At 36.7% G+C, this 26,694-nt stretch overlaps 1 protein-coding gene and 1 pseudogene across 6 annotated transcripts in view; one reads left to right on the forward strand and one right to left on the reverse strand.

The window, feature by feature from the left end:
• The window catches only part of TJP1 (tight junction protein 1), a 113,300-nt gene that overhangs the window by 23,680 nt on the left and 62,926 nt on the right, over nucleotides 1-26,694 (forward strand). For all 6 annotated transcript variants that reach the window (XM_036843346.1, XM_036843347.1, XM_036843348.1 and 3 more), the window contains exons 2-3: nucleotides 1,094-1,150; nucleotides 26,396-26,520. In XM_036843346.1, the coding sequence (XP_036699241.1) occupies nucleotides 1,094-1,150; nucleotides 26,396-26,520 (182 nt within the window). The remainder of the gene's footprint in view (nucleotides 1-1,093; nucleotides 1,151-26,395; nucleotides 26,521-26,694) is intronic.
• Nucleotides 22,124-25,718, reverse strand: LOC118890462 (annotated as a pseudogene).

The following is a 26,694-nucleotide window of genomic DNA, read 5'->3' on the forward strand; positions in this document are numbered from 1 at the left end:
TGACAGCAGTGCACTAGAAAACAAACCTTATTTGTGGAATAGACATTGATAAGGCTGGGTGACAAGCGGTGTCCTGGAAGCATCGTGCTCAGCATTCTCCCTTCTACCGCACCTTGTGATACCTCTGAAAAAGCCTTTAAACAAATTGTAGACATGTATGTTCAGGAACCCCAATTAAAGAAAATGGTAACATTAAAAGAGATTGAATTACTTTAAGCCTCCAAGAGCAGTTAACCCAATTTTTAAGAAATTTACTTTGAATTCTTTAGTGTCTATCTCTTAGATAGTGATTTATTTCTCTCTTTAGTAAAAAGTTCTTGACAGGAGAAGAACCTGAACTACACTGACATTTGAGCACCTCTATTGGAGCTTGCATCACTTTTATTTTAAGGCAGTTCTTTGGGGCAGGGAGTTTGGAATTGTTTATTTGTTTTTCTTTTTTGTTTCTTTTGTGTGTGGCATGGGCATGTGTGCATGGTATGTATATTAGAAAAGACTTTTTTTTTTTCTTCAGGGTTATAAACAAAGCTTGAAGATAATTCTGTAGTAAAACTGAAACTAGGTGGAGCAGTAATGTTTTAACTGATACTGAAGCAGCCATTGACCAAACCTATCAAATGGTCTTATCTGTTTTCCTGTGATACGTGTATTTATAATTACTGAGTTCAGAGGTATTTGACGTTCCCTTCCTTTGCACAACGTTAAGGAATACTTTTAAATGTTTTATGTGTTGTTCGTTAGATATTTAAAAATACTATTCCAACTTCTGTTCATTTCTATCTGATGTTAAGTATAAAGTTGCAGAATTAGCTTGAACACTGATTTCAGCTGGCATGAAATGAATATAGAGTGGCATCTGTCCAAATTAAGTTAAAAACAAAGGAAGTTCCTGTGTGTAATTTCCTGTCTCTTACAACAAAAACAAAAGCAAGCAAAAAACATTCTATAATTATTAAGCCTTTTTCAGAGTATCTAATATTGAAAGTATGAATTTTGGTATTTTACTGTGCTAAATTGTTTGCTAGATGTTCTCATTCACTTTATTAGACATTTCCTTAAAAGATAATTATTTGTTTTTCTTTTCCTTTATCAGAACACAGCAATGGAGGAAACAGCTATATGGGAACAACACACGGTGACACTTCACAGGGTGAGTTCTGTTGGAGTAAATAATCTGTGTGTAGGTCAGGATACTGGCAGCTTTTGAAAACAATAGAGGAAAGCCAGATGTCAGGAAGCCAGAAGAAAGGGGAAGAACTTTTCGATATTCCTTTGTTTAAAATTAGAGTTGCAATAAATTCTTTATTAAGGTCAAAAGTGAACATGATTACTTTTTCATATATCCTTTTGGTTGTTATTTGTATATTGCTGTTTTTAATCATGACTTAAGAAATTAAGTGGTTATTTTTAAAAATTTGATCAGATAAAAGACACCATATTTTCGTGTAAATTGTAAACTGATTCAGCTCTTCTGAGTATATATGTATGTATTGTAGGCTTGGGGTTTAAAATTGATCAGGGTCATGTGAGTAATAAAATCTTAAAAGATACTCCTTGATTTGAAACATGCAGAGCCAAGCTCTTGCTTAAGCAATTGCAGATGGGCAGAGAGCAAATCGTAGTAAGCTGGGTAAGAGTAAGAGCTTTGTGGGACTTCCCTGGCGATCCAGTGGTTAAGACTCCACGCTTCCAATGCAGGGAGAGTGGGTTTGACCCCTAGTTGGGAAACTAAGATCCTGCATGCCACACGGCACTAGAAATAGATGGAAAATTCTGGAATAAGAATTAAATAAATAATAGCTTAAAAAAAAAAAAAAAAAGAGTAAGAGCTTTGTCTGAAATGAGACTGCCCTGAATTTGAATCCTACTGCTGCCTGCTTCCCTTTAGAAATGAGCAAGTGACCAAACCAGCTTCTAAAGCATTGGTTTTCAGTGTTAAAAATGGGGCTTATGCCACCTCATGCTTGACATAAAGTAGTGCCTCCCATAAATCTCTCCTTTCTCCCTTTGAAGAGAGCTGACTCTACTGATTACCCTTCTCCTTAGAGAATGTACAGAAAGAGATTAGAGAATATTTAAGTATTTTACACTTAACTACTTCTACCAGCTATATCCATTACTAGGAAAATGGAAAGGGGGAAAATCATGTTCCTGAACCACCCTGCCCCTGATTATCTCGTGAATCTTTGAATCTATACATGATAGACAGTGGGTAAATTAATTATTAAAAAACAGTGATTTCAGATAAGACTTTTTTGTGTCTCCCTAAATGGTGAAAGAAATCATTAAATAATACTAACCTTAACTTTTAATTTATAAAGCTAAGGTATGGCCTGAATTTGTTTGAAATGTGCTGATAGCATATTTAAATCAGATTAAACATATACCATCATACCTTATAAATGTTTAATTGCCTGGTTTTTATAGAATAATATGGTATTTTATCACATTACATTTATTTTCTTAATGCCTGTATTATTTTTATTGATATAATTTACACACAGTAAGATTCATCCTTAGTGTACAGTTCTGAGTTTGACAAACGCATTTAGTCATGTAAGTCATATAACTACCACTACAGACAATATAGAACAATTCCATCACCCTGAAATTTTCCCTTGTGCCATTTGTAGTCAACCCCGTCCGCTTACCCTGAGCACTTAGTAACCACTGATGTGTTTTCTGTTCCTGTATGTCTGCTTTTTCTCTCATGTAGGTGAACTCATACAATACATAGCCTTTTGAGACTGGTTTCTTACACTTAGCCTAATGCACTTGAGATTTCTCCGTGATGTACTTATATCAGTAGTTCTTATTGCTGAGTAGTATTCCATTGTATGAATGTAGAATAATTTGCTTATTCATTCTCCAGTCTTGATACCCTGGGGTGGTTTCCAGTTTTTGGTGATTGTGAATAAATCTCTAGTGTACAGGTTTTTGAATGAATGTAGCTTTTCATTTCTCTTGGGTAAATTCCTAGGAATGGAATTGTGGTTTTTAGTTTGTAGTTCTCTAAAGACTAATGATTTCGAATATCTGTTTATGTGCTTATTTGTCATCCATTATCTTCTTTGGTAAAAGGTGTTCAAATCTTTTGCGCATTTTTAATTAGGTTTTTTGTTTTCTTATATTGACTGTAAACAAATAGACTGCAAGTTATTTCTCCAGCAAAAATGGGTTTACTTGGGATCAACAGAGAATTGCAATTCTCTGCAGCCACTGCAAGACACAGTGCAAGACCCCAGCAAAAATAGAACTCTTTTATAGAGGGGAAAAGGAAGTTGGGAGGGCTGTAGTAAACAGAGTCCATTGGAGGAATTGAGAGTCCAGAGTGTAGTGGTTTTTCATTGGCTGAATTGTGACAGTCTGTCATTGGTTGAGTTCTTGGCGGGCAAGAAGAGGAAGTCTTTCTTCTTGCTGGGCTCTGCTAACAGCACAGTGCATGAGTGCTCCCCCTTCTGGCCTCCCAACTCTATTTTAATTGCGGTTTCTGTTTATTAATTTTTATATTTACTGTTTTTTTAAACTATGGTAAAATACACATAACAAAAATTTGCCATCTGTCCAGTTCCTTTGTCCATTTTTAAATTGGGTTTTATTTGTTGAATTGTAGGAGTTTTTATATATTCTGGTCATTAACCCCTTATCAGATATATGACTCATAAATGTTTTTTTTTCCCATTCCATGGATTACGTTTGTACTCTGTTAATTGTCCCTTGGTGCACAGAAGTTGTTACTGAGTTTTGAGAGTTTTGAATATCTTCAGGATACAAGTTCTTTAATAGGTATTGTTTTGCAAATATTTTTCCCAGTCTGTGGCTTGCCTTTTTCCTTCTCTTAACAGTGTCTTTTGCAGAGTATAAGTTTTAAATTTTGATAAAGTCCAATTTGTTAGTTTTTGCTTTTATTGATTTTGCTTTTGGTTTTGTGTCCGAGAAGTCTGCCAAACCTAAGGTCCCAAATATCTTTCCTGTTGTTTTCTTCTGGAAGGTTTTGTTTTGTTTTTTGTTTTTGTTTTAATTAAATTTTGTATGAAGATTTTTTTTTAGGGGATTTTTTTTTTAATACGGATGTCCAATTTTTTGAACAACGATTTATGAAAAGGTTATCCTTTCTTCATTTAATTGCTTTCTCCCTTTGTCAAAAATCAGTGACCATACATGTGTCGGTCTTTCCCTAGTCTCTTTTATTGATCGGTGTGTCTATCCTTTGCCAGTTACTTCTGCCTTGATTATTGTAGCTTTATATTAAGTTGGAAATCAGGTAGTGTGAATCCTCCAAACTTACTATTATTATTTTTAATTATTTTGACTAGTTCCTTTGTCTCTGTATATAAACTTTAGAATAAGTTTGTCAAATTAAAAAAATCTGCCAGGATTTTTCATTGGGATTGCATTGAATCTACAGATTAATTTGGGGAGAATTAACGGTATTGAGTATTCCAAACTATGAATGTGATGTATCTCTTCATTACGGTTTTGTAGTTTTCGGCATACAGATTCTACACACGTTTTGTTAGATTTCTAGTCAAGTATATTTTTTATGTTTCCTCATGCTATTGTAAATGGTATTTTTTAAAATTTCAGTTTTTGATTGTCTATTAATATGTAGAAATACAGTTGATTTTTGTTTTTTTTTAAATAGTGAACTTGTAACTTTTCTAGAGTTCTAGGAACTTCTTTGGTAGATTCTTCGGCATTTTTCTATGCAGTCATCTCATCTGTGAAGAGAGGCAGTTTTATGTCTTCATTTTTCATCTATATGCTGTTCATTTCTTTTTTTTGCCTTATTGTACTTGCTAGGACTTCCAGGATGTTGTTGAATAGGGACAGTAATAAGCAGGCGTCCTTGCCTTATTCCAAATTTTAAATGAAAGCATTCTTTCACTATTATGTATGATGTTAGCAGTAAGGTTTTTGTAGATGCCCTTTATGAGGTTAAGGAAGTTCCCATGTATTTCTGTTTTGCTATTTACTAGGTTGAGGAAGTTCCCTTTTATACTTAACTTTGCTAAGAGGCTTTTTTTTTTTTTTTTAAATCATGAATAGATGTTGGATTTTGCCAGTGCTTTTTTGGTAAGTATTGATTGAGGTTATCATATGAGTTTTCTTTTTAGTCTGTTGGCATGGTCAGTTTCTTGCTTTTCTGGATGTTGAAGAGCTTTTCATTCCCAAGATAAATTCTACCTAGTTGTGATGTATTATTCATTTTATATATTGCCAGATTGATTTGCTAATGTTTTATGAAGATATTTGTTTCTGTGTTCATGAGGAATATTGGTTAGTACTTTTTCCTTGTGTTTTTATTGGTTTTGGAGTAAGGAAAGCTACCAGCCTCAAAACAAGCAGTTGGGAAGTATTCTTCCCTATTGTGTTCTGTGGTAGAGTTTGTGTACAACTGAAGATATTTCTCCCTTAAATGTTTGGTAGAATTCACCAGTGTAGCCATCTGGTTCTGGAGTTTTCTTTGTGAGAAAGGTTTTAACTATAAATTTATTTTCTTTAATTTTATATAGGACTATTCAGGTTATGTATTTCTTCTTTGTTAGCTTTTGGAGATTTTTTGGGTAACTTTGGTAGTTTGTATCTTTCAAAGTATTAGTTCCTTTTATCTAAACTGTCAAATTTATAGACATAAAATTGTTCATGACATTCTCTTATTTTAATATTTTAGGATCTGTAATGGTGGCCCATTTTCATTTATGATATTGGTAATTTGTGTCTTCTCTTATTTCTTGGTCAGCCTGGCTAGAGGTTTAACAATTTTATTAACCTTTTCAAAATACCAGCTTTTCTTTTCATTGATATTTTTTATTTTCTGCTTTGTATTTCACTGATTTCTGCTCTTACTTTAATGTTTCTTCTGCTTACATTGGGTTTAAGTTGCTTTTCTTTTTATGATTTCTTAAGGTAGAAGCTAGATCATTTGAGACCATAGGTGTAATTTGACCGTATCACGTTACATTTGTTTTTTCCTAATACCTTTTTAGTTTTTAAGTAAGGAAAATAAAATAAGACACTTAAATTAGCTAAAGTACGTTTCTCCTTTCTACTGTTTTGCCTGGTTTTGTCAGTTGTGGGGAAATGTTAGGTTATTTACTACAGATCTGTATCTCATTAACTTAGGCAAAGTAGGAAAAGATTCTGAACGTTGAGAAAACAGAATCTGATTTTTTGAATTTGTTAAAAGTGTCACACCAACTCATCATGGTAGTTGTAATACTCAGGCAAGTCTGGAACTCCTGTCTAGGAAGAAGGTCAGTGTAAACTCCATTCTGTAGCTGGGCTCTTCTTGTGCTTCAGTTTTCTTTTGCCCTGAGGGAGGGGGGTACTAGCCCAGAAAAATGTCATCAAAAGATACATGGAGATAAGATGAGTATATAGTTCATAATTCTTTGGTTTTCAAACATGTTAACTATTGTGCTGGGAACACAGAGCTGTGTTGCCTCTGGGCCTCATCAGAGAGGGACTGTGACAGAATGGAAGTCCTCAACAACCATCCCTCCAGGAATCGTTTTTGAAGGTTTTTAAAAATAGACCTGTCATTGTAAGCCCAGAAACTTATGCCAAAGCATAATTCAGTTAACTTCATTTTCTGAGGCTGCAGAACTATACTTTCAGATATCTTTCCTTTGGTATTCTGAGTTGTTACAGAATAAAATTTAGACTATCTAGAGCACTGTCAGCAAACTTTTGCTGTAAAGAACCAGATAATAAATAAATACTTTAGGCCTTGCAGGCCATAAATCTCTGTCACAACTTCTCAACTCTGTAGCTGTATTGCAAAAGCAGCTGTAGAGAATAGGTTAACAAATGGGTGTGGCTATGTTCCAGTAAAACTTTATTTACAACAATGGGCAGCTAGCTGGATTTAGCCTGCAGGCCATAGTTTGCTGACCACTGATCTAGAGTCGTAGCTCTCAAGGTTTATTGTAAAGAGGAATCAACTGGATCATGCCCAACTACCAGAGATTCTGATTCATTTGGTCTGGGATGAGACCCGTAATATGTATGTTTAAAAATGCATGTTTGAAATGGAGGGCCAGGTCCTCTGGCATCACATTTTTAAGTAACGCTGCGCTGACAAAGGAATGAGAGAAAGTTATTCTTCTTGAGGTGAGCCAAGTGAGCTTTTGGAATAGTAGTAAGTGACCGAGATAATTTGAGACTATATGCTTTTGGCAGTAACCTGGAGTTACAGATATTGTGTCTTGCCAGATAAGGGCTTGGTGTACTTAGTTATGCCCACTAAAACTTATTTTCACAGGAGGCCAATCTATTCAACAAAGTCACTCTTAGGAGATCAAGTAGCAGCATTGTCTAGTAGCAATATAATACAAACCACAATGTAATTAAAATTTTCCTAGTCTTCACACTGAAAAATGTAAAATATGGGTGAATTTTATAATAGATCTCATTTAACTCAGTATATCCAAAATGTTGGCATTTTCAACATGTAATTAATATTTAAAAATTGGTATACTGTACTTTGCTTTTTTTTTCCATACTGAGTCTTAGAAAACCAATGCACATCTTGTAATTTCAGCACCTTTCAGGTAAGACTAGCCACATTTTAAGTGCTCAGTAGTTGTGTGTATAATGGTTATAGTATTGGCAAGTGCAGGTCTGTAGCTTGAAACGGTAGTTGCATCCAGAGGGTCTTGTGTTCCACCCCTCCCACCCATGACATACCCACAACATTCTTTAGTTTCAGATGTTCTTCCTTAGAAAATGCACATATTTTTATAATTCTTTGAGAAATGAATAAATACTCAGGAATGAGTTGGTCATCTCTACTTTTTTATTTTCTGAAAAAAAATTACATGAAAGATTAAGTGAATATTTCTATATTAAAGAATTAAAGGGTTGAGAGAAGTTAAGAGAGGCTTGGCCAAGATGGCAGAGTAGGAAGACCCTGAGCTCACCTCTTTTCACGGGCACACCAAAATTAACAACTGTTTACAGAGCAGTTATTGATGAGCAAGACTGGAGGCATAAAGGTCTACAGCTAAAGATAATAAGAAGGAACCACAGTGAGATGGGTAGGACGGGTGGAGTCATGGTCAAGACCCATACCCCCAGGTAGGCGACCCACAAATGGGAGGATTATTACAGTTACAGAGGTTCTTCCCAAGGAGTGAGGGGTCTGAGCCCCACATCAGGCTCCCCAGCCCAGGGGTCCTGCACCAGGAAGACGTGTCCCCAGAATTTGGCTTTGAAGGCCAGCAGGGCTCACTTTCTGAAGACCCAGAGGACTATGAGAAATAGACACTCCACTCTTAAAGGGTGCACATAAAATTTCACACCCTCTGGGACCCAAGGCAGAAGCAGTAATTTGAAAAGAACCTGTATCAGACCCATCTTCTGATCTTGGAGAGCCTCCTGGAGAGGCAGGAGACAACTGGAGTGCACCCGAGGAACATAGACATTGGCAGCAGACATTTGGGGAGCTCATTCTACCACGTGGACACTGGTGCTGGCAAGAATCATTGTGGAACCCTCCCTCTAGCTCATCAGCACCAGGACCCACAGGGCCCTGCAGCCAGACACCCTAGGACCTGGCTGCACCCACTTGTGAGTTGGCACTAGCCCTGGGGCCAGCGTCACACACCCATGGGCATGCACCAGTCCCAGCACCCCCTGGGCCTCAGCCCCATTCACCAGTGGTTCCACACCAGCTCTGGGACTCCTGGGCCCTGCAGCCAGAGACCCCAGGACCTGCCTCTGCCCACCAGTTGGCCGATACTAGCCCTAGAACCTGGCTTCACTCACTGGTGGGTGGGCATCAGCCCCGGGATTCCCTGGGGCCCCCATCCCCACCCACCAACTGTGTGACACCAGCCCCAGGACTCCTTGGGCCCCTCAGAATGGCTATCATCAAAAAGTCTACAAATAACAAGTGTTGGTGAGGATGTGGAGAAATGGGAACCCTTAGTACACTGGTGAGAATGTAAATTAGGGCAGGCACTATGGAAAACAGTATGGAGGTTCCTCAAAAAACTAAAAATAGAACTGCCATATGATCAAGCAGTTCTACTTCTGGGTATATATTCGAAGAAAACAAAAACACTAATTTGTAAAGATACATGCACCCCAGTGTTCATAGCAGCGTTATTTACAATAACCAAGATATGAAAGCAACCTAAGTGTTCATCAACAGATGAATGGATAAAGAAGATGTGGTACATATATATGTAATGGAATATTACTCAGCCATATAGAAGAATAAAATAAGGTCATTTGCAGCAACATGGGTGGACCTAGAGGGTATTATGCTTATTAGACAGAAAAAGACAATGTATGTTATCATGGATATGCAGAATCTAAAAAAATAAACTAGTGAATATAACAAAAAAGAAACAGACTCACAGATATAGAGAACAAACTAGTAGTTACCAGTGGGGAGAGGGAAGGGGGGAGGTTCAGGATAGGGGAAGGGGATTAAGAGATACAAACTACTATTTATAAAATAAATAAGCTACAGGGATATATTATATAGGACAGGGGAATATAGCCAATATTTTATAGTAACTATAAAAGGAGTATAATCTATAAAAACTTGTATCACTATGTTGTATACCTGAAACTAATATTATATTATAAATCAACTATACTTCAGTAAAAAAGTTTTTTTAAACAATATGTTGTACACCTAAAACTAAAAAAAAAAAAAAAAATCAAATGGTGAAAGTATGTTGAAAGCAAGGAATCTAGTTAAGAGATCATCTAAGGGCAAGCAGCTAAGTGTTTCAACTAGGGAGGGGATTGAATAGGAAGTAAACTTGGAACAAGGGTGCCAAGACAATGCAGTGAGGGAAAGAGTAGTCTTAACTGATGGTACTGGGACAACTGATCAACATCATGGAAAGTAATGAATTTTGACTCCTACTTCACACCAAGAACAAAAATTAACCTAAGATGGATCATAGACCTAAATGTAAGTGCTAAAACTGTAAAACTCTTAGAAGAAAACACAGGAATAAATCTTTATGACCTTGGGTTAGGCAGTGGTTTCTTAGATATGATCTTGAAAATAAAAGCAACAGAAGAGAAAACAGGTAAAATTGGACCACATCAAAATTTAAAACTTTTGTGTTTCAAAGGAAACCAAGAAACTCTCAACAAGAAAGTGAAAGGATAACCCACAGAATGAGAAAGTATTTGCAAGTTACATATCTGATAAGGGACTTGTATCCAGAATATAGAAATTCAGTAGTAAAAAGACAAGTAATTCAGTTTTTAAAATGGACTGAAGATTTGAAAAACATTTCTCCAAAGAAGATACAGAACTATTTATGAAAAGATGCTCAACAGTACTGACCATCAGGGAAATATATGTCAAAAATGACAGTGAGATAACCCTGTCACACCCTCTAGAATGGCTGTAATCACAAAAGCAGGCAATAGTAAGTGTTGATGAGGATGTGGATGTTGGCTGGTGGAGCCAACTGTGGTAAACTAAGTAAGGTATTCCTCAAAAGGTAAACATATGTAGAATTACCACATGGCCCAGCAATTCCACTCCTAGGCATATACCCAAGAGAAGTGGAGACAAATACCGACATAATAACTTATTAAACATGGTTGTTCATAGCAGCACGACTCATGATAGCCTGAAAGTGTAAAGAACCCACATGCCCATTAACTGATGAATGATGAATATGCAAAATGTGGTATATCCATATAATGGAATATTGTTCAACAGTGAAAAGAAATGAAGTACCGATACATGCCGTGACATGGATGAACCTTGAAAACGTTGCCCTAACTCGAAGAAGCCAGTCACGAAGGACCATTATTGTATAATTCCATTTATATGAAATGGTCAGAACAGGTGAATAGACAGAAAGATTAGTGGTTTTTAGGATGGGGGAATTCAAGGATGATGGCTAAAGGGTAGGGAATTTCATTTTAGGGTGATGAAAATTTTATGCAATTGATTGTGATGATGGTTGCACAACTCCGAACATACAAAAAACATAGAATTGTACATTTTGAAGAGTGAATTTACGGTAGGTGATTTACATGTCAATAAAGCTATTCTAAGAAAAGGGGCCAGGGAGGAGGAATCCTACATATCTCTTGAGTAGCTCCAGGCTAGTGTATGGTGGGTAGAAGGTAAGCATTTACACTGAGGTAAGCATGTAAGCTAAGCTAGGCTTGTTTTATCTGGTTGAAGGCCATTGTGTACATTTATAGAGTGTATTATGAATGTTTCCAATCCTTTATTTTATTTAATTCTCTGTGAAATAGGTGTTAATAACCACATGGAATAAACTGAGTCTCAGAAAGGTTTAGTGAAATGTCCCGAAGAAGTACATCTTGAACACAGGTCTCTGGACTCATCATATAATGCTCTTTTCACTTACATGTAAAATTTAATTTTAAATATTAGAAATGCTTATGGAATATAATATCTGAAATTCAGAACTCATAATTCTACCACATAAACTACATATATATGTAATAAAATTAATAAAAAGTAGTAACCTTGGTAAGGAAGGAGCCAAAATTTTGGCTTTTTGTTTGTTTTTTTTCTGTTTTTTTTTTTAAGTTTAGAACATTGGTGGTGAGGTCAGTTTTGTGGAGAAAATGACAGTTTGGGCAATTGGAGGTGTCCTTTAAGAAGCTGGAAATAGGAAAGTGGAATAAGAATTAGAAATGAAAGCTATAATTTTGGAAACAGAGCCACAAGAGCGAGTAACCAACGGGCTGATAAAGGGCTCAGAGGTAAAAAAGAACCAGTCTAACAGTCGTAGACATTTAAACAACATTTTGAGAACTACCAAGGTACAGTGGAAAAACTGTAGGGGTCTTGTGACTTCTGAACTAGTTTGGGCTTACCACTAACTGATTTTGAACAGGCCTTTCAGATCTCTTGGGACCTCATAGAATTAAAGTGTTACCAGAGTTGATAAAATCCTAATCTCTCTAAGTCCACAGAGAAGTCCTACATAAGGTCTAGTTGGCAGGTAGTGGAGTGACACATAGGATTCCAGGCCTTCTGAATTCATTTGTAGAAAGGAAGTTGAACAAATGATTACCGAGGAACCATTTGAAAAATTGGATCCATCCATTTAAAAAAATTTTGATCCCCGTGTTCACTGTGAAAACACATGACTAGAACAGTTTTCATAGAATGTTGATGGTAGATTGGAAGAAGAAGGGGAGAGGAGTCAAACTACAAAAACTATAGGAGTAAAACTGTATAAGGTGAGAAAAGTTAGAATTAAGTTAGTTGGTTGTAGAAATTTGGCATGAAAAACAGGAGAAAAAAAAGAAGGCAGCGGGGAGAATCTTTAAGTAGAGAATTGGGCATATTTGAAGGAAACAGAAGAATCTTTGGAGGAGAGGTTATTCATATTATGCAGTTATATTTCTGCAAGTGAATCAAAAGTCAACCTTCAGGAATTTTTTCCCCTTTTTAAAAAATCTTTTAAGGAATCAAGAAATACTATAACAGATAAGTGGTCAAACCTTTTCTGTAAAAGGTCAGATAGTAAATATTTTCAGCTTTGTTGGCCATATGTTCCCTGTTGCAGGTACTCAGTGCAAAAGCAGTTACAGTGAAATGTAAAGGAATGGGCATGGCTAGTGTCCAGTGAAACTGGGCAAATAACTGAACAGATTCCAGGCCTCTTGTTTATCATAAACTCAGTTTCACTACCAGGCAAAGGTAGATATACATATTATTGTTGCTTATGGCTGCCTGTGATGTCGAAAGGACAAAATATGAAAATAAAATTCTTCGATGCATTTAATTCCATCCAAAAGCTATAATCGTGTGTGTGTGCACATATCAATGAGATCATATTATACTGCTTTAAACCACTTCTCCCATCACCATAATAAAAACCATTACCTTGGACATTTTCTCGTGTAAACATATAAAAATCAACTATATTTTGACACACCTAAAATTTTTTTATGGTAAAGATATATGAGAAAAATGGATTATTTTCCGTTTCGTTTGAAAATCTCTCTGAAAAGCACCATGTTAGTCTTTTGTAAATCCAGTACAGAGCATATGATTGCCTCAGAATAATAATAATTCTACTACTGTCAATTTTGATTACTGGAAACAGTGTTAAACATTTTTTACAAATGCTCACCCTATTCCTCTCCCCATTTAAAGAAATGGTTTTACTCTATGTAGACCATATAGCTATTATATAATTTAACCTTTCTCCCTTTAATCCGCATTTAATCCTGTAAGTAGGTGTATATTTAATGCTTATCACCAGTCCTTTCCATGTGCCTCTTGTCATTTTGATTGTCAGAAAGTTATTTTCTATTAGGAAAGGATCATGAAAAACAATATTCCCTGTGTTTTTCTTATATGTTTACTAGCTTTTCTGTACCCTTTTATACTTGAAGATTAGCTTTACTGGATATAAAATCCATGGCTCATTGTTTCCCTTGAGTATCTTAACTATGTTATTTTTGGCATAATGTGTTGCTACCCAAGTGTGATGATAATCTAATTTATATTTCTTTTTAAATTATAGCTCTTTTTGCCTAGATGCCAAAGAATCTTCTTAAAATCTAGTCGTTTTATTTGAATATATTTTGGCATTTCCTCTGAATAGATATTCTCAGGTATCTACAGTGATTTGTGTCCTTTGAGTATACAGTTTCAATTACATATATAAATATATGGAAGGATATATAAAATACATGTATCAGGAAAGTTCTTTATTTAATTTTAGTTTTATGGGTTTTTTTTCTCCTATTTCAGTTTAGTCTTTAGGTATTCCTATTATATGTATGTTGTATCTCTTTTGCCTGTCTTCATTATTTGTAATTTTCTCTCAAATCCTTTTTAAAAAATCTCCTGAATCATTTCTTTTTTGTTTTATAAAAGATTTCTCCTTTTTACTTTCTGTTTCTTTCAGGATATTTTTATTTGTGTTCCTATCTAAAATGGCTTTTTAAAATTTCTAATTAACTCTTGAATTCTGTCAGCCTCATTTCTGAATTCTTAAAGTTCTTTTTTTTTATTTTCTGAGTTTTTGAATTTTATTTTATTTTTTATACAGAAGGTTCTTATTAGTTATGTGTTTTATACATATTAGTGTATACATGTCAATCCCCATCTCCCAATTCATCCCACCACCACTCCCACCACTTTCCCCCCTTGGTGTCTGTATGTTTGTTCTCTACATCTGTGTCTCTATTTCTGCCCTGCAAACCAGTTTATCTGTACCATTTTTTTAGGTTCCACATATATGCGTTAATATACGATATTTGTTTTTCTCTTTCTGACTTACTTCACTCTGTATGACAGTCTCTAGATCCATCCACGTCTCAACAAATGACCCAATTTCGTTCCTTTTTATGGCTGAGTAATATTCCATTGTATATATGTACCACATCTTTTTTATCCATTTGTCTGTTAATGGGCATTTAGGTTGTTTCCATGACCTGGCTATTGTAAATAGTGCTGCAGTGAACATTGGGGTGCATGTGTCTTTTTGAATTATGGTGTTCTCTGGGTATATGCCCAGTAGTGGGATGGCTGGGTCATATGGTAATTAAATTTTTGGTTTTTTAAGGAACGTCCATACTGTTCTCCATAGTGGCTGTATCAATTTACATTCCCACCAACAGTGCAAGAGGGTTCCCTTTTCTCCACACTCTCTCCAGCATTTGTTGTTTGTAGATTTTCTGATGATGCCCATTGTAACTGGTGTGGGGTGATACCTCATTGTAGTTTGGATTTGCATTTCTTAATAATTAGTGATGTTGAGCAGCTTTTCATGTGCTTCTTGGCCATCTGTCTGTCTTCTTTGGAGAAATGTCTATTTAGGTCTTCTCCCCATTTCTTGATTGGGTTGTTTGTTTTTTTAATATTGAGCTGCATGAGCTGTTCATATATTTTGGAGATTAATCCTTTGTCCGTTGATTTGTTTGCAAATATTTTCTCCCATTCTGAAGGTTGTCTTTTCATCTTGTTTGTAGTTTCCCTTGCTTTGCTAAAGCTTTGAAGTTTCATTAGGTCCCATTTGTTTATTTTTGGTTTTATTTCCGTTACTCTAGGAGGTGGATCAAAAAAGATCTTGCTGTGATTTATGTCAAAGGGTGTTCTTCCTATGTTTTCCTCTAAGAGTTTTACAGTGGCCAGTCTTACATTTAGTTTATTTTTGTATATGGTGTTAAGGAGTGTTCTAATTTCATTCTTTTACATGTAGCTGTCCAGTTTTCCCAGCACCACTTATTGAAGAGACTGTCTTTTCTCCATTGTATATCCTTGCCTCCTTTGTCATAGATTAGTTGACCATAGGTGCATGGGTTTATCTCTGGGCTTTCTATCCTGTTCCACTGATCTATATTTCTGTTTTTTTGCCAGTACCATGTTGTCTTGATTACTGTAGCTTTGTAGTATAGTCTGAAGTCAGGGAGTCTGATACCTCCAGCTCCATTTTTTTCCCTCAAGACTTCTTTGGCTATTTGGGGTCTTTGTGTCTCCATGCAGATTTTAAGATTTTTTGTTCTAGTTCTGTAAAGAATGCCACTGGTAATTTGATAGGGATTGCATTGAATTTGTAGATTGCTTTGGGTAGTATAGTCATTTTCACAATATTGATTCTTCCAATCCAAGAACATGGTATATCTCTCCATTTGTTTGTGTCATCTTTAATTTCTTTCATCAGTGTGTTAACAGTTTTCTGAGTACAGGTCTTTTACCTCCTTAGGTAGGTTTATTCCTAGGTATTTTATTCTTTTTGTTGCAGTGGTGAATGGGATTGTTTCCTTAATTTCTCTTTCTGATCTTTTGTTGTTAGTGTATAGGAATGCAAGAGATTTCTGTGCATTAATTTTGTATCCTGCAACTTTACCAAATTCATTGATTAGCTCTAGTAGTTTTCTGGTGGCATCTTTAGGATTCTCTATGTATAGTATCATGTCATCTGCAAACAGTGACAGTTTTACTTCTTCTTTTCCAATTTGTATTGCTTTTATTTCTTTTTCTTCTCTGATTACCATGGCTAGGACTTCCAAAACTATATTGAATAATAGTGGTGAGAGTGGACATCCTTGTCTTGTTCCTGATCTTAGAGGAAATGATTTCAGTTTTTCACCATTGAGCATGATGTTTGCTGTGAGTTTGTCGTATATGGCCTTTATCATGTTGAGGTAGGTTCCCTCTATACCCACTTTCTGGAGAATTTTTATCATAAATGGGTGTTGAATTTTGTCAAAAGCTTTTTCTGCATCTATTGAGATGATCATATGGTTTTCTTTTTTTTTTTTTAATTGTTTTTTTTTTTTTTTTTTTTTTTATGGCTGCATTGGGTCTTTGTTTCTGTGCGAGGGCTTACTCTCGTTGCGGCAAGCGGGGGCCACTCCTCATCGCGGTGCGCGGGCCTCTCACCATCGCGGCCTCTCTTGTTGCGGAGCACAGGCTCCAGACGCGCAGGCTCAGTAATTGTGGCTCACGGGCCCAGTTGCTCCGCGGCATGTGGGATCTTCCCAGACCAGGGCCTGAACCCGTGTCCCCTGCATTGGCAGGCAGACTCTCAACCACTGCGCCACCAGGGAAGCCCGATCATATGGTTTTTATTCTTCAATTTGTTAATATGGTGTATCACATTGATTGATTTGCATATATTGAAGAATCCTTGCATCCCTGGGAAAAATCCACCTTGATCATGGTGTATGATCCTGTTTGCTAGTATTTTGTTGAGGATTTTTGCATTTATATTCATCAGTGATATTTGTCTATAATTTTCTTTTTTTTGTGGTATCTTTGTCTGGTTTTGGTATCAGGGTGATGGTGGCCTCATAGAATGAGTTTGGGAGTGTTCCTTCCTCTGCAATTTTTTGGAAGAGTTTGAGAAGAATGGATGTTAGCTCTTCTCAGAATGTTTGATAGAATTCATCTGTGAAGCCATCTGGTCCTGGACTTTTGTTTGTTGGAAGATTTTTAATCACAGTTTCAATTTCATTACTTGTGATTGGTCTGTTCATATTTTCTATTTCTTCCTGGTTCAGTCTTGGAAGGTTATACCTTTCTAAGAATTTGTCCATTTCTTCCAGGTTGTCCATTTTATTGGCATAGAGTTGCTTGTAGTAGTCTCTTAGGGTACTTTGTATTTCTGTGGTGTCTGTTGTAACTTCTCCTTTTTCATTTCTAATTTTATTGATTTGAGTCCTCTCCCTGTTTTTCTTGATGAGTCTGGCTAAAGGTTTATGAATTTTGTTTATCTTCTCAAAGAACCAGCTTTTAGTTTTATTGATCTTTGCTATTGTTTTCTTTGTTTCTATTTCATTTATTTCTGCTCTGATCTTTATGATTTCTTTCCTTCTGCTAACTTTTGGTTTTGTTTGTTCTTCTTTCTCTAGTTCCTTTAAGTGTAAGGTTAGGTTGTTTATTTGAGATTTTTCTTGTTTCTTGAGGTAGGCTTGTATAGCTATAAACTTCCCTCTTAGAACTGCTTTTGCTGCATCCCATAAGTTTTGGATCGTCGTGTTTTCATTGTGATTTGTCTCTAGGTATTTTTTGATTTTCTCTTTGATTTCTTCAGTGATCTCTTATTTAATAACATATTGTTTAGCTTCCATGTGTTTGTGTTTTTTATGGTTTTTTCCCTGTAATTCATTTCTAATCTCATAGCGTTGTGGTCAGAAAAGATGCTTGATTTGATTTCAGTTCTCTTAAATTTACTGAGACTTGATCTGTGACCCAAGATGTGATCTATCATGGAGAATGTTCCGTGCGCACTTGAGAAGAAAGTGTAATCTGCTGTTTTTGGATGGAATGTCCTACAAATATCAGTTAAATCTATTTGGTCTACTGTGTCATTTAAAGCTTCTGTTTCCTTATTTATTTTCCTTTTGGATGATCTGTCCATTGGTGTAAGTGAGGTGTTAAAGTCCCCCACTATTCTTGTGTTACTGTCGATTTCCTCTTTTATAGCTGTTAGCAGTTGCCTTATGTATTGAGGTGCTCCTATGTTGGGTGCATATATATTTACAATGATTATATCTTCTTCTTGGATTGATCCCCTGATCACTATGTAGTGTCCTTCCTTGTCTCTTGTAACATTCTTTATTTTAAAGTCTATTTTATCTGATATGAGTGTGCTACTCCAACTTTCTTTTGATTTCCATTTGCATGGAATATCTTTTTCCATCCCCCTCACTTTCAGTTTGTATGTGTCCCTAGTCTCAAGTGGGTGTCTTGTAGATAGCATATATATGGGTCTTGTTTTTGTATCCATTCAAGGAGCCTGTGTCTTTTGGTTGGAGCATTTAATCCATTCACATTTAAGGTAATTATCAGTATGTATGTTCCTATTACCATTTTCTTAATTGTTACCTGTTTGTTTTTGTAGGTCCTTTTTTTCTCTTGTTTTTCCCACTTAGAGAATTTCCTTTAGCATTTGTTGTAGGCCTGGTTTGGTGGTGCTGAATTCTCTTAGCATTTGCTTGTCTGTAAAGATTTTGATTTCTCTTTCGAATCTGAATGAGATCCTTGCCAGGTAGAGTAATCTTGGTTGTAGGTTCTTCCCTTTCATCACTTTAAATATATCGTGGCACTCCCTTCTGGCGTGTAGAGTTTCTGCTGAGAAATCAGCTGTTAACCTTATGGGAGTTCCCATGTATGTTATTTGTCATTTTTCCCTTGTTGCTTTCATTGATTTTTCTTTGTCTTTAATTTTTGTCAGTTTGATTACTATGTCTCGGTGTGTGTCTCCTTGGGTTTATCTTGTATGGGACTCTTCTGTGCTTCCTGGACTTGGGTGGCTATTTCTTTTCCCATGTTAGGGCAGTTTTCGACTATAATCACTTCAAATGTTTTCTCGGGTACTTTCTCTCTCTTCTCCTTCTGGGACCCGTGTAATGTGAATGTTGTTGCGTTTAATGTCCCAGAGGTCTCTTAGGCTGTCTTCATTTCTTTTCATTCTTTTTTCTTTTTTCTGTTCTGCAGCAGTGAATTCTACCATTCTGTCTTCCAGGTCACTTATCCGTTCTTCTGCCTCAGTTATTCTGCTATTGATTACTTCTAGTGTATTTTTCATTTCAGTTATTGTATTGTTCATCTCTGTTTGTTTATTCTTTAATTCTTCTAGGTCTTTGTTAAACATTTCTTGCATCTTCTCCATCTTTGCCTCCAGTCTTTTTCCGAGGTTCTGGATCATCTTCACTGTCATTATTCTGAATTCTTTTTCTGGAAGGTTGCCTATCTCCACTTCATTTAGTTGTTTTTATGGTGTTTTATCTTGTTCCTTCATCTGGTACAAAGTCCTCTGCCTTTTCTGTGATTGTCTAAAATTCTTATTTATATTCTTTCATGTCTTGTATATTTTTGTAATGCCTTTTCACTTGTTTTATAATAGTAACAGTTTTGAGCCTTTATTTTTCTTTTTTTGAGTACTCTTTTCAGCATGCTTTCATTTTCTGTAGGGGTATTCTGCTACTCATTGTGTTCTATAGTAATTTTCTAAAGGATTTGATCATAATCCCTTTTTTGCTCAATTTTATGGGAAATTAGCTTTCTTGAGCTTCTAGAAATTGGCTTAGTTTTCTTGTGTGTGTGCATGCATTAAAGAAACATAACTGCTGCTGTCTGACATTTCCTAGGCCCATGCCTTTTGTACCCTTCCATCTTTTGCTGTTCCTGTCCCTCTCAAGTCTGAATCCACTGGCAGGTCCGTGTTGAGAATTCCTAGGGGTTACACTGCTCTAGCCCATTCACGCCCTACTGCAGACTCCTTGCTCTCACTGACAGCTGGAGAGGCAAAATCCCTCCCAGTTTCAGCTGTTGTTCTCAAATTGCCCTGCCGTTCTTTCCAGTAAATACCTGTTAGTTATTTGTGGGGTTCTTCAGGTCTTAGGTGTGTCAGATGCCTTGTGGCTTTCTTCCCAAGTAGGTTTTGGGAACACACAAGTCCCATAGGTGTTGCTCATCCCCACCTGCTTCCTCAGGGGGGTACATTGGTTACCTGTGGGGTTTTTTTTTTTTGCTGTATATACGGTTTTTGGTTTGCTGTATAGTTGCCCTGCTTGTTTTTATTTGGAAATGCAAGAAATTCCAAATCCATGCTACTACTCTGGCTGCTAATGAGGTTTTAGTGCTCAAATTAGTGTGAGTTTTAAAAGACAACTTTATAAAGGGAAATTGAGTTAAAATTAAATTGAATAATTAGTCAGATACTTGTTTTAGTGCCCTAACATTGATGAGCCACTTTGTGTTAGGCCCTTGCAGGGTTGTACTCAGCTGGGATATGTAGAAGAATATGTAAACCCCTCCCAAATGAACCTCTGATACCCAGGCTACTTACAGTGCTGTGTGTTAAGTAGCAGAAGTGTGTCTATGTGGTCAGAGAGCCTACAGGATGGGGCACTTGTGCCTGTGAAAAGCTAGGTTGGTTTTATGAAGGAGATGACGTTGAAACTGGATGTTGAAGGGTGAGGTGCTAAAGGAATCCTAGGCAGAGAAGAAATGTGAAAGCTTGGAACTTGATGATGCATGGCATGCTTAAGTGGGGGTCAGTAGTTAAGTGTGTTTAGGGTAAAGACTGGGGTGCTGGGAAACAAGCTGGCATTGCATTTCAGGATATTGCATGTTAAGGAACTTGGACCTGTGGGCAATAGAATGACAGAATTGGGTTTGTTTTAGAATAATAATCCTTTGAACATGATGGAGGGTAAATTGTAGTGCAGTGGACGTAAGAAATCTATTGAAAAGGCCAAAAATAGGACCGTGGTGGAGATGTAAGCCTGAAAAGGTTTCAGAGAGAAACCTTCCCTAAGAGGGAAGGGAAAGTGGGGGATAGTCGAACCTTTTATAGTTTTTGATGATCACCCTGGTCTGATATTCACAAAGCTTTTAAGGCTAAGGTTCTCAGCCCTGACTGCCCATTAGAATCACTTAGGAGATTTTTTTTTTTAAATGCCTGCTATCTGCCCTCCTCCAGTTTTATTTAATTGTTGTGGGGTTGGGAGTTTGGCAATCATCAAGCAGTTTTGAGACTGATCCCAAATGAGTTTCATCTGCAGCCAGGGTTGGGAATCACAGACTTCCTGGGTCGTCATTAAATGAACTGCAGCCAGCGCTGATCCAGCAGGATGACGTGCCCCACAGAGTGCTGGCGCTGCATGGAAGCAGTATGCTTCGCCTGGGTTTGATGCCTGGCTCACGCAGCCAGGACTGTACTTACTTGTTCACAAGCAAATCTTAGGAAGTATCTACTCACCTCCGTCTTCCGTATTGAAAAGTCCTGATGTTTTTGGCATTTCTTTAATATTTTTGTGTTATGTTTTTAATTTTTAAATAAAAGAATTATCAAGCAAGATATAAATGCACAGTATAAAAGTATCCAGAATAAAAGATTAGTGCTAGCCTTCTCCAAGGACGGAAAAAAAGTCAAAGAATAACACACCCCTCCCCAAACTGCCCTGGAGTTAACCCTTGGGTGTTTTAGGTTTTTTCCAGTATTTGCAGTTACAATCTGCAGTGAATAACTATGTACATATGTATTTTCTTATTTTTGGAGCTGTATATGTAATCTTCAGGGTACATTCCTAGAAACTGGTTCACTCTGTTGAAAGATAAAGTGCTTTTGAGGACTTCCCTGGTGGCCCAGTGGTTAAGAATCTGCCTTCTAATGCAGGGGACGCAGGTTTGATCCCTGGTCGGGGAACTAAGATCCCACATGCTGTGCCGCAACTACTTGAGCCCCTGTGCCACAACTAGAGAGCCCATGTGCTGCAACAATGGAGCCCATGTGCTCTGGAGCCCGCGTGCCACAACTAAGACCTGACGCAGCCAAAAATATAAATAAATAAATGCATACATACATAAATGCTTTTGTAATTTTGTTAGGATTGCCAAATTCCTCTCCTAAAGAGTTGTAGCAGTTTGCGTGCCCATTAGCAGTGGTGCCTATTTTTCTACAGCCTCCTCAACAAAATGTGTTGTTATACTTTAATTTTTACCATTCTCTGTGTGGTTTTAATTTGCGTTTCTTATGAGTTTTAACATTTCATATCTTTTGTAAATTGCTTCATTGGGGTTTTTTTTGTTTGTTTTTGGGTTGTTTTTTTTTTTTTTTTGCTCTTTTTTCAGTGGTTTTTAATATCAGTGTTTTCAAATTATGGGCTGAGGACCACAAAAGATCTCTGGAGTCTTTTTATGCTTAGGACAAACTATTTTCATAACAGCACAAAAATGTTATTTGTCTTTTTCACTGTGTTGATAGTTGTAGTGAAGGTACAGAAGCAGTGGTATGAGGTAAAACTGGCCTCAGAGCCCCAAACCATCCTAATAGTTCCTGGGCTTACTCACAGTTTATAAGAACAATCCCAGTTTTGCTGCAGAATAACTTAAAGCAGTAAAAATTACTCATTTTACCACATGTCAGCTTTTGAATAGACATTTTAAAAATAATCTGTATATTGAAATGGGAAATATGCATAAGGCATTTCTGCTTTATACTGAGGTACTTGCATGATTGTTTGAATTGGAAGCTCAATCAACTGTGTATTTGTGTGTGTAACACCACTTTTACTTGAAGGAATGGTTATCCAGACTGGAATATTTGACAAACATTTTTCTCAAGTGAGTACCTGTTGCTTCAAGGAAAACAACTCTGATAATTGTTGTTGCCAGTGAAGAGAATTGAATTTTAAAACAAAAATTAAAATTTGGAAAACATTTATCTGCCACCATGAGATGAGCTCAATACTTTTCACTACTTAAAGACTTTGATTGCATTGGTGGTGATATTAATTAAAGTATGATTTTTAAAAAATATTGTATAGTGGTGAAATGTGTCATCATTTGAAAGATTTACCTAAATAATTTCCAGATGACCAAGACATGCTATTATAAAATCACAATGGATAAAATAATCCATTCAAAGTGCAAAATAGGCCAGTGGATGGGTATTCATGTAACTACAAAAAGTCCACTGATATGGTTTCAAGTTGCACATTGTAGCCACCCATTAAGAAACTATCACTTACCGATATAAAATCAAACATGAATATCCATAATTATCTAAAAGGTTTACTGAAATAACTCCTCTCCTTTTCAACTGTGTGTGTGGGTAAGGTTCTTCATGTACTTTAACATAAAATGAAATATTAAAACAGATTGAAGGCATTTTCATGAATTTTTTTTTCCCTTGGTTGTGAATGTTAGATTTTGTCAAAGGCCTTTCCAGGGTCTATGGATATAATCTCTGAATTTTTTTCTCTAGGTTTATTAATAGGGTCTCCTATACAGTGGCTTTCCTAATATAACAGTCTTGGAAATAAATCACCTTGTCATGGAATATTTGTATGGTGTTGGCCTTTATAAATGATGTTAGGCTTTAGTATTCGGAGGGGGGCTCTGTCTTTTTCTTTTTAATCAATTCATTAATTTGTTTTTTAAATTTTTGGCTGTGATGGGTCTTCGTTGCTGTGCGTGGGCTTTCTCTAGTTGCAGTAAGCAGGGGCTACTCTTGTTGCGGTGCTTGGGCTTCTCATTGTGGTGGCTTCTCTTGTTGCGGAGCATGGGCTTTAGGCGTGCGGGCTTCAGTAGTTGTGGTGTGTGGGCTCTAGAGCTCAGGCTCAGTGGTTGTGGTGCACAGGCTTAGTTACTCCGTGGCATGTGGGATCTTCCCGGACCAGGGCTCGAACCCGTGTCCCCTACATTGGCAGGTGGGTTCTTAACCACTGCGCCGCCAGGGAAGCCCTGTCTTTATCGTGGATGGTCATTATCAGATTTAGATAGCAATATTATAATTGCTTCTTGAAAAGAATTAGAAGCTTTCGTTTATTTTAGGATGCTCTGGAACAATTTATGGAGCATCGAGGCTATCTGGATATTGATGTTTTGGTAGAATTCCCTGTGAAATCATCTGTGCCTGGTGTTTTTTGTGGGATAATTCCCTCATAACTATCTCTGTTTCCTCTTCAGCAATTGGGTTGCTGAAGTCTTTATTTCTAATAGAGTCAATTTCAATAATCTGTATTTCCCTACAAAATTATCTGTTTTATCTAAGTTTTCAAATTTATTTGAACTTGTTCTGCAGTCTCTTATGTTTTCTAATTGTGTGCTAATAGTTATTTTCTTTCTAATCATTTCTTTATTTTTGAAATTTTAGGTGTACTTCTGCCTATTTTGAAATTTGCATATTCTCTGGTTTGAGCTATATTAAGGGTATGGTTTTGTGTAGTGATCTGTTTTGTATTATTTTGGAGACACAGATTCAGGCAGTTGCCATTATCTTCTGCCACCCAGATGTTTTCCTGTTCATTTGTTTTTTCACATTAACCTTTTTTGGGGGTATTAGCTTTATTGCAGTGTAATTCACATACCATACAATTCACCCTTTAAATGTACAATTTAGTGATTTTTAGTATATTCACAGATCTGTAAGACCATCACCAGAGTCACTTTTTAAGCATTCCATCACCCTAAAAAGAATAATGTTACGCATAAACCATCCCTCCCCAATGTCTCCATCACTTTCCACACCCCGGCCCTCGACAATCACCAGTCTGTTTTCTGTTTCATACAGATTGGTCTTTTCTGAACATTTCATCTAAGAGGAATTGTATGATGTGTGCGGTCTTTTATGGTTGGCTTCTTTTAGATAGCATCGTTTTCTATGTTCCCCATTTTGTAGCATGTATCAGTACTTCACTCCTTTCTATTGCGGATAATTCATTTAATGGATATACCATATTTTATTTATCCATTCATCAGTTGACAGACATTTGGGTTGTTTGCAGTTTTTGGCTATTATAAATGCTGCTGCTGTGTGTGGCTATAAATCTCTGTGTGCACACATGTTTTCATTTCTCTTGGGTATATACCTAGGTGTGGAATTGCTGGTGTTTATTCTTTTTTAAGGAGAGTTTTTCTCTTTTCTTCTTATTTGGCTATTTCAGTAGACTTTGGGGTGGAAGGGGAGGTCATGATGTATCCCCTGTCCATGGTGGGCGTGGTCTTCTTTGTGGACGGGACAGTCGTGGAAGGAAGTTGTTACCTTTGTCCTCAGGTGGTTTGGATTGTAGAGCATAGTGTAGTACAATGTTATATGAAAACATAGCCTCTGATTTTCTGATTCTGGAGCCCTAGGAAAATATTGGCTGTTTCTTTTAGACGACTCTGAATACTTCATTTCCTTTCTAGGGAATGGTGTGGATTTCTTTGAGATTAGGTAATTTTTATTTTTATTTATTTATTTTTATTTAACTATTTTTTTATAGTGAAAACTTCTATATTTAGAATTAGCCAGCTGGACTCAGATGATCCCAATTTTGTTGGCAACATCCAAAGCATCATAGTCAGGAGCCAGTCGAACATATGCCTTCTTCTCTCCATCAGGCCTGATCAGGGTGTTGACCTTAGCCACGTCAGTGTCACAGAGCTTCTTCACAGCCTGTTTAATTTGGTGCTTGTTGGCCTTGACATCCACAGTGAACACCAGTGTGTTGTTGTCTTCTGTCTTCTTCATGGCTGACTCAGTGGTGAGGGGGAACTTGATGGTGGCACAGTGGTCAAGCTTTTTTCTCCTAGAGGTGCTCTTCCGAGGATATGTGGGCTGCCTCCTGAGCCGCAGTGTTTTGGGCCGTCGGAAGGTGGGTGACGTCCGGATCTTCTTTTTTTTGTGGCTGTGTACGCCTTTCAACACAGCTTTCTTGGCCTTCAAAGCCTTTGCTTTGGCTTATGCTTTGGGAGGGACAGGGGCTTCCTTCTTCACCTTTGGCGCCATCTTCGTGAAAAAAGCGAGATTAGGTAATTTTTAAATAACTTGGTAGTATTTTGATTTTTTTCGGTGCTGGGCTGTCCTTAGTCACTGTGGTAAAGATTTTCAGCTCATTTAGAAGTATATAATTATGATTTTGTTTAATTAAAAATATAAGTAATTTTAAAATGCTTGATATGATTAATGTATAATTTCTATTGTATGCAGTGTGCGTAAGATATTATAGTGTATTACTTCAGTAGAGATTTTTAGGGTAAGTGAAGGAAGTTGATTTTCACAGCTGTTGATATTTTATTATATAAAATGCCACCCGGTTTATATGCTTATTAAATCTGTCATTCTACAAATCAGTTGCCAGTGTTTGTGATGATCACAGGGGGACCCTGCCAATTCCCTCAGGAACCCTTCTGATAAGCAAAAATGAATTCAGGATTTCATTGTTCAGAATTTTTAAATGTGTTTTAGTTCTTAAAGAACATTCATGTAATTGACAGTTTTCAATATTCTGTTATACCCAGCATTAAATTTATTAAAGCCTGCATTCCCGTATCAGGATAGGTCATTCTGATGTGTTTCCATACAAGTGAGTGAGCATTTTGTAATAGGATTGTAATTTTTATATTTGAAGTTTTTTAGATTGTAGAGTATGACATCATAACATTTTACTGTAATTATTACTTTAGGCTCCTGGATTTGGATTTGGAATTGCAATATCTGGTGGAAGAGATAATCCTCATTTCCAGAGTGGGGAAACCTCGATAGTGATTTCAGATGTGCTTAAAGGAGGACCCGCAGAAGGGCAGCTGCAGTAAGCATGTTTCCTACCCTTAGCCACTGGCATGCCATGCTAGTGATTTTTCTAAATTAATATACGTTTATGCTTGTCTCTGTCATATATGGAAAGCTAGTATCACTTAACTTAAATAGAAGGTCACTGTAAAAAATAAAGGTAGTGAAAAGAAAACTTGTTACTCAGTTTGGG

The sequence above is a fragment of the Balaenoptera musculus genome, chromosome 2 (assembly GCF_009873245.2).
Source record: "Balaenoptera musculus isolate JJ_BM4_2016_0621 chromosome 2, mBalMus1.pri.v3, whole genome shotgun sequence".
In the NCBI taxonomy this organism is placed as follows: Eukaryota; Metazoa; Chordata; class Mammalia; order Artiodactyla; family Balaenopteridae; genus Balaenoptera; species Balaenoptera musculus.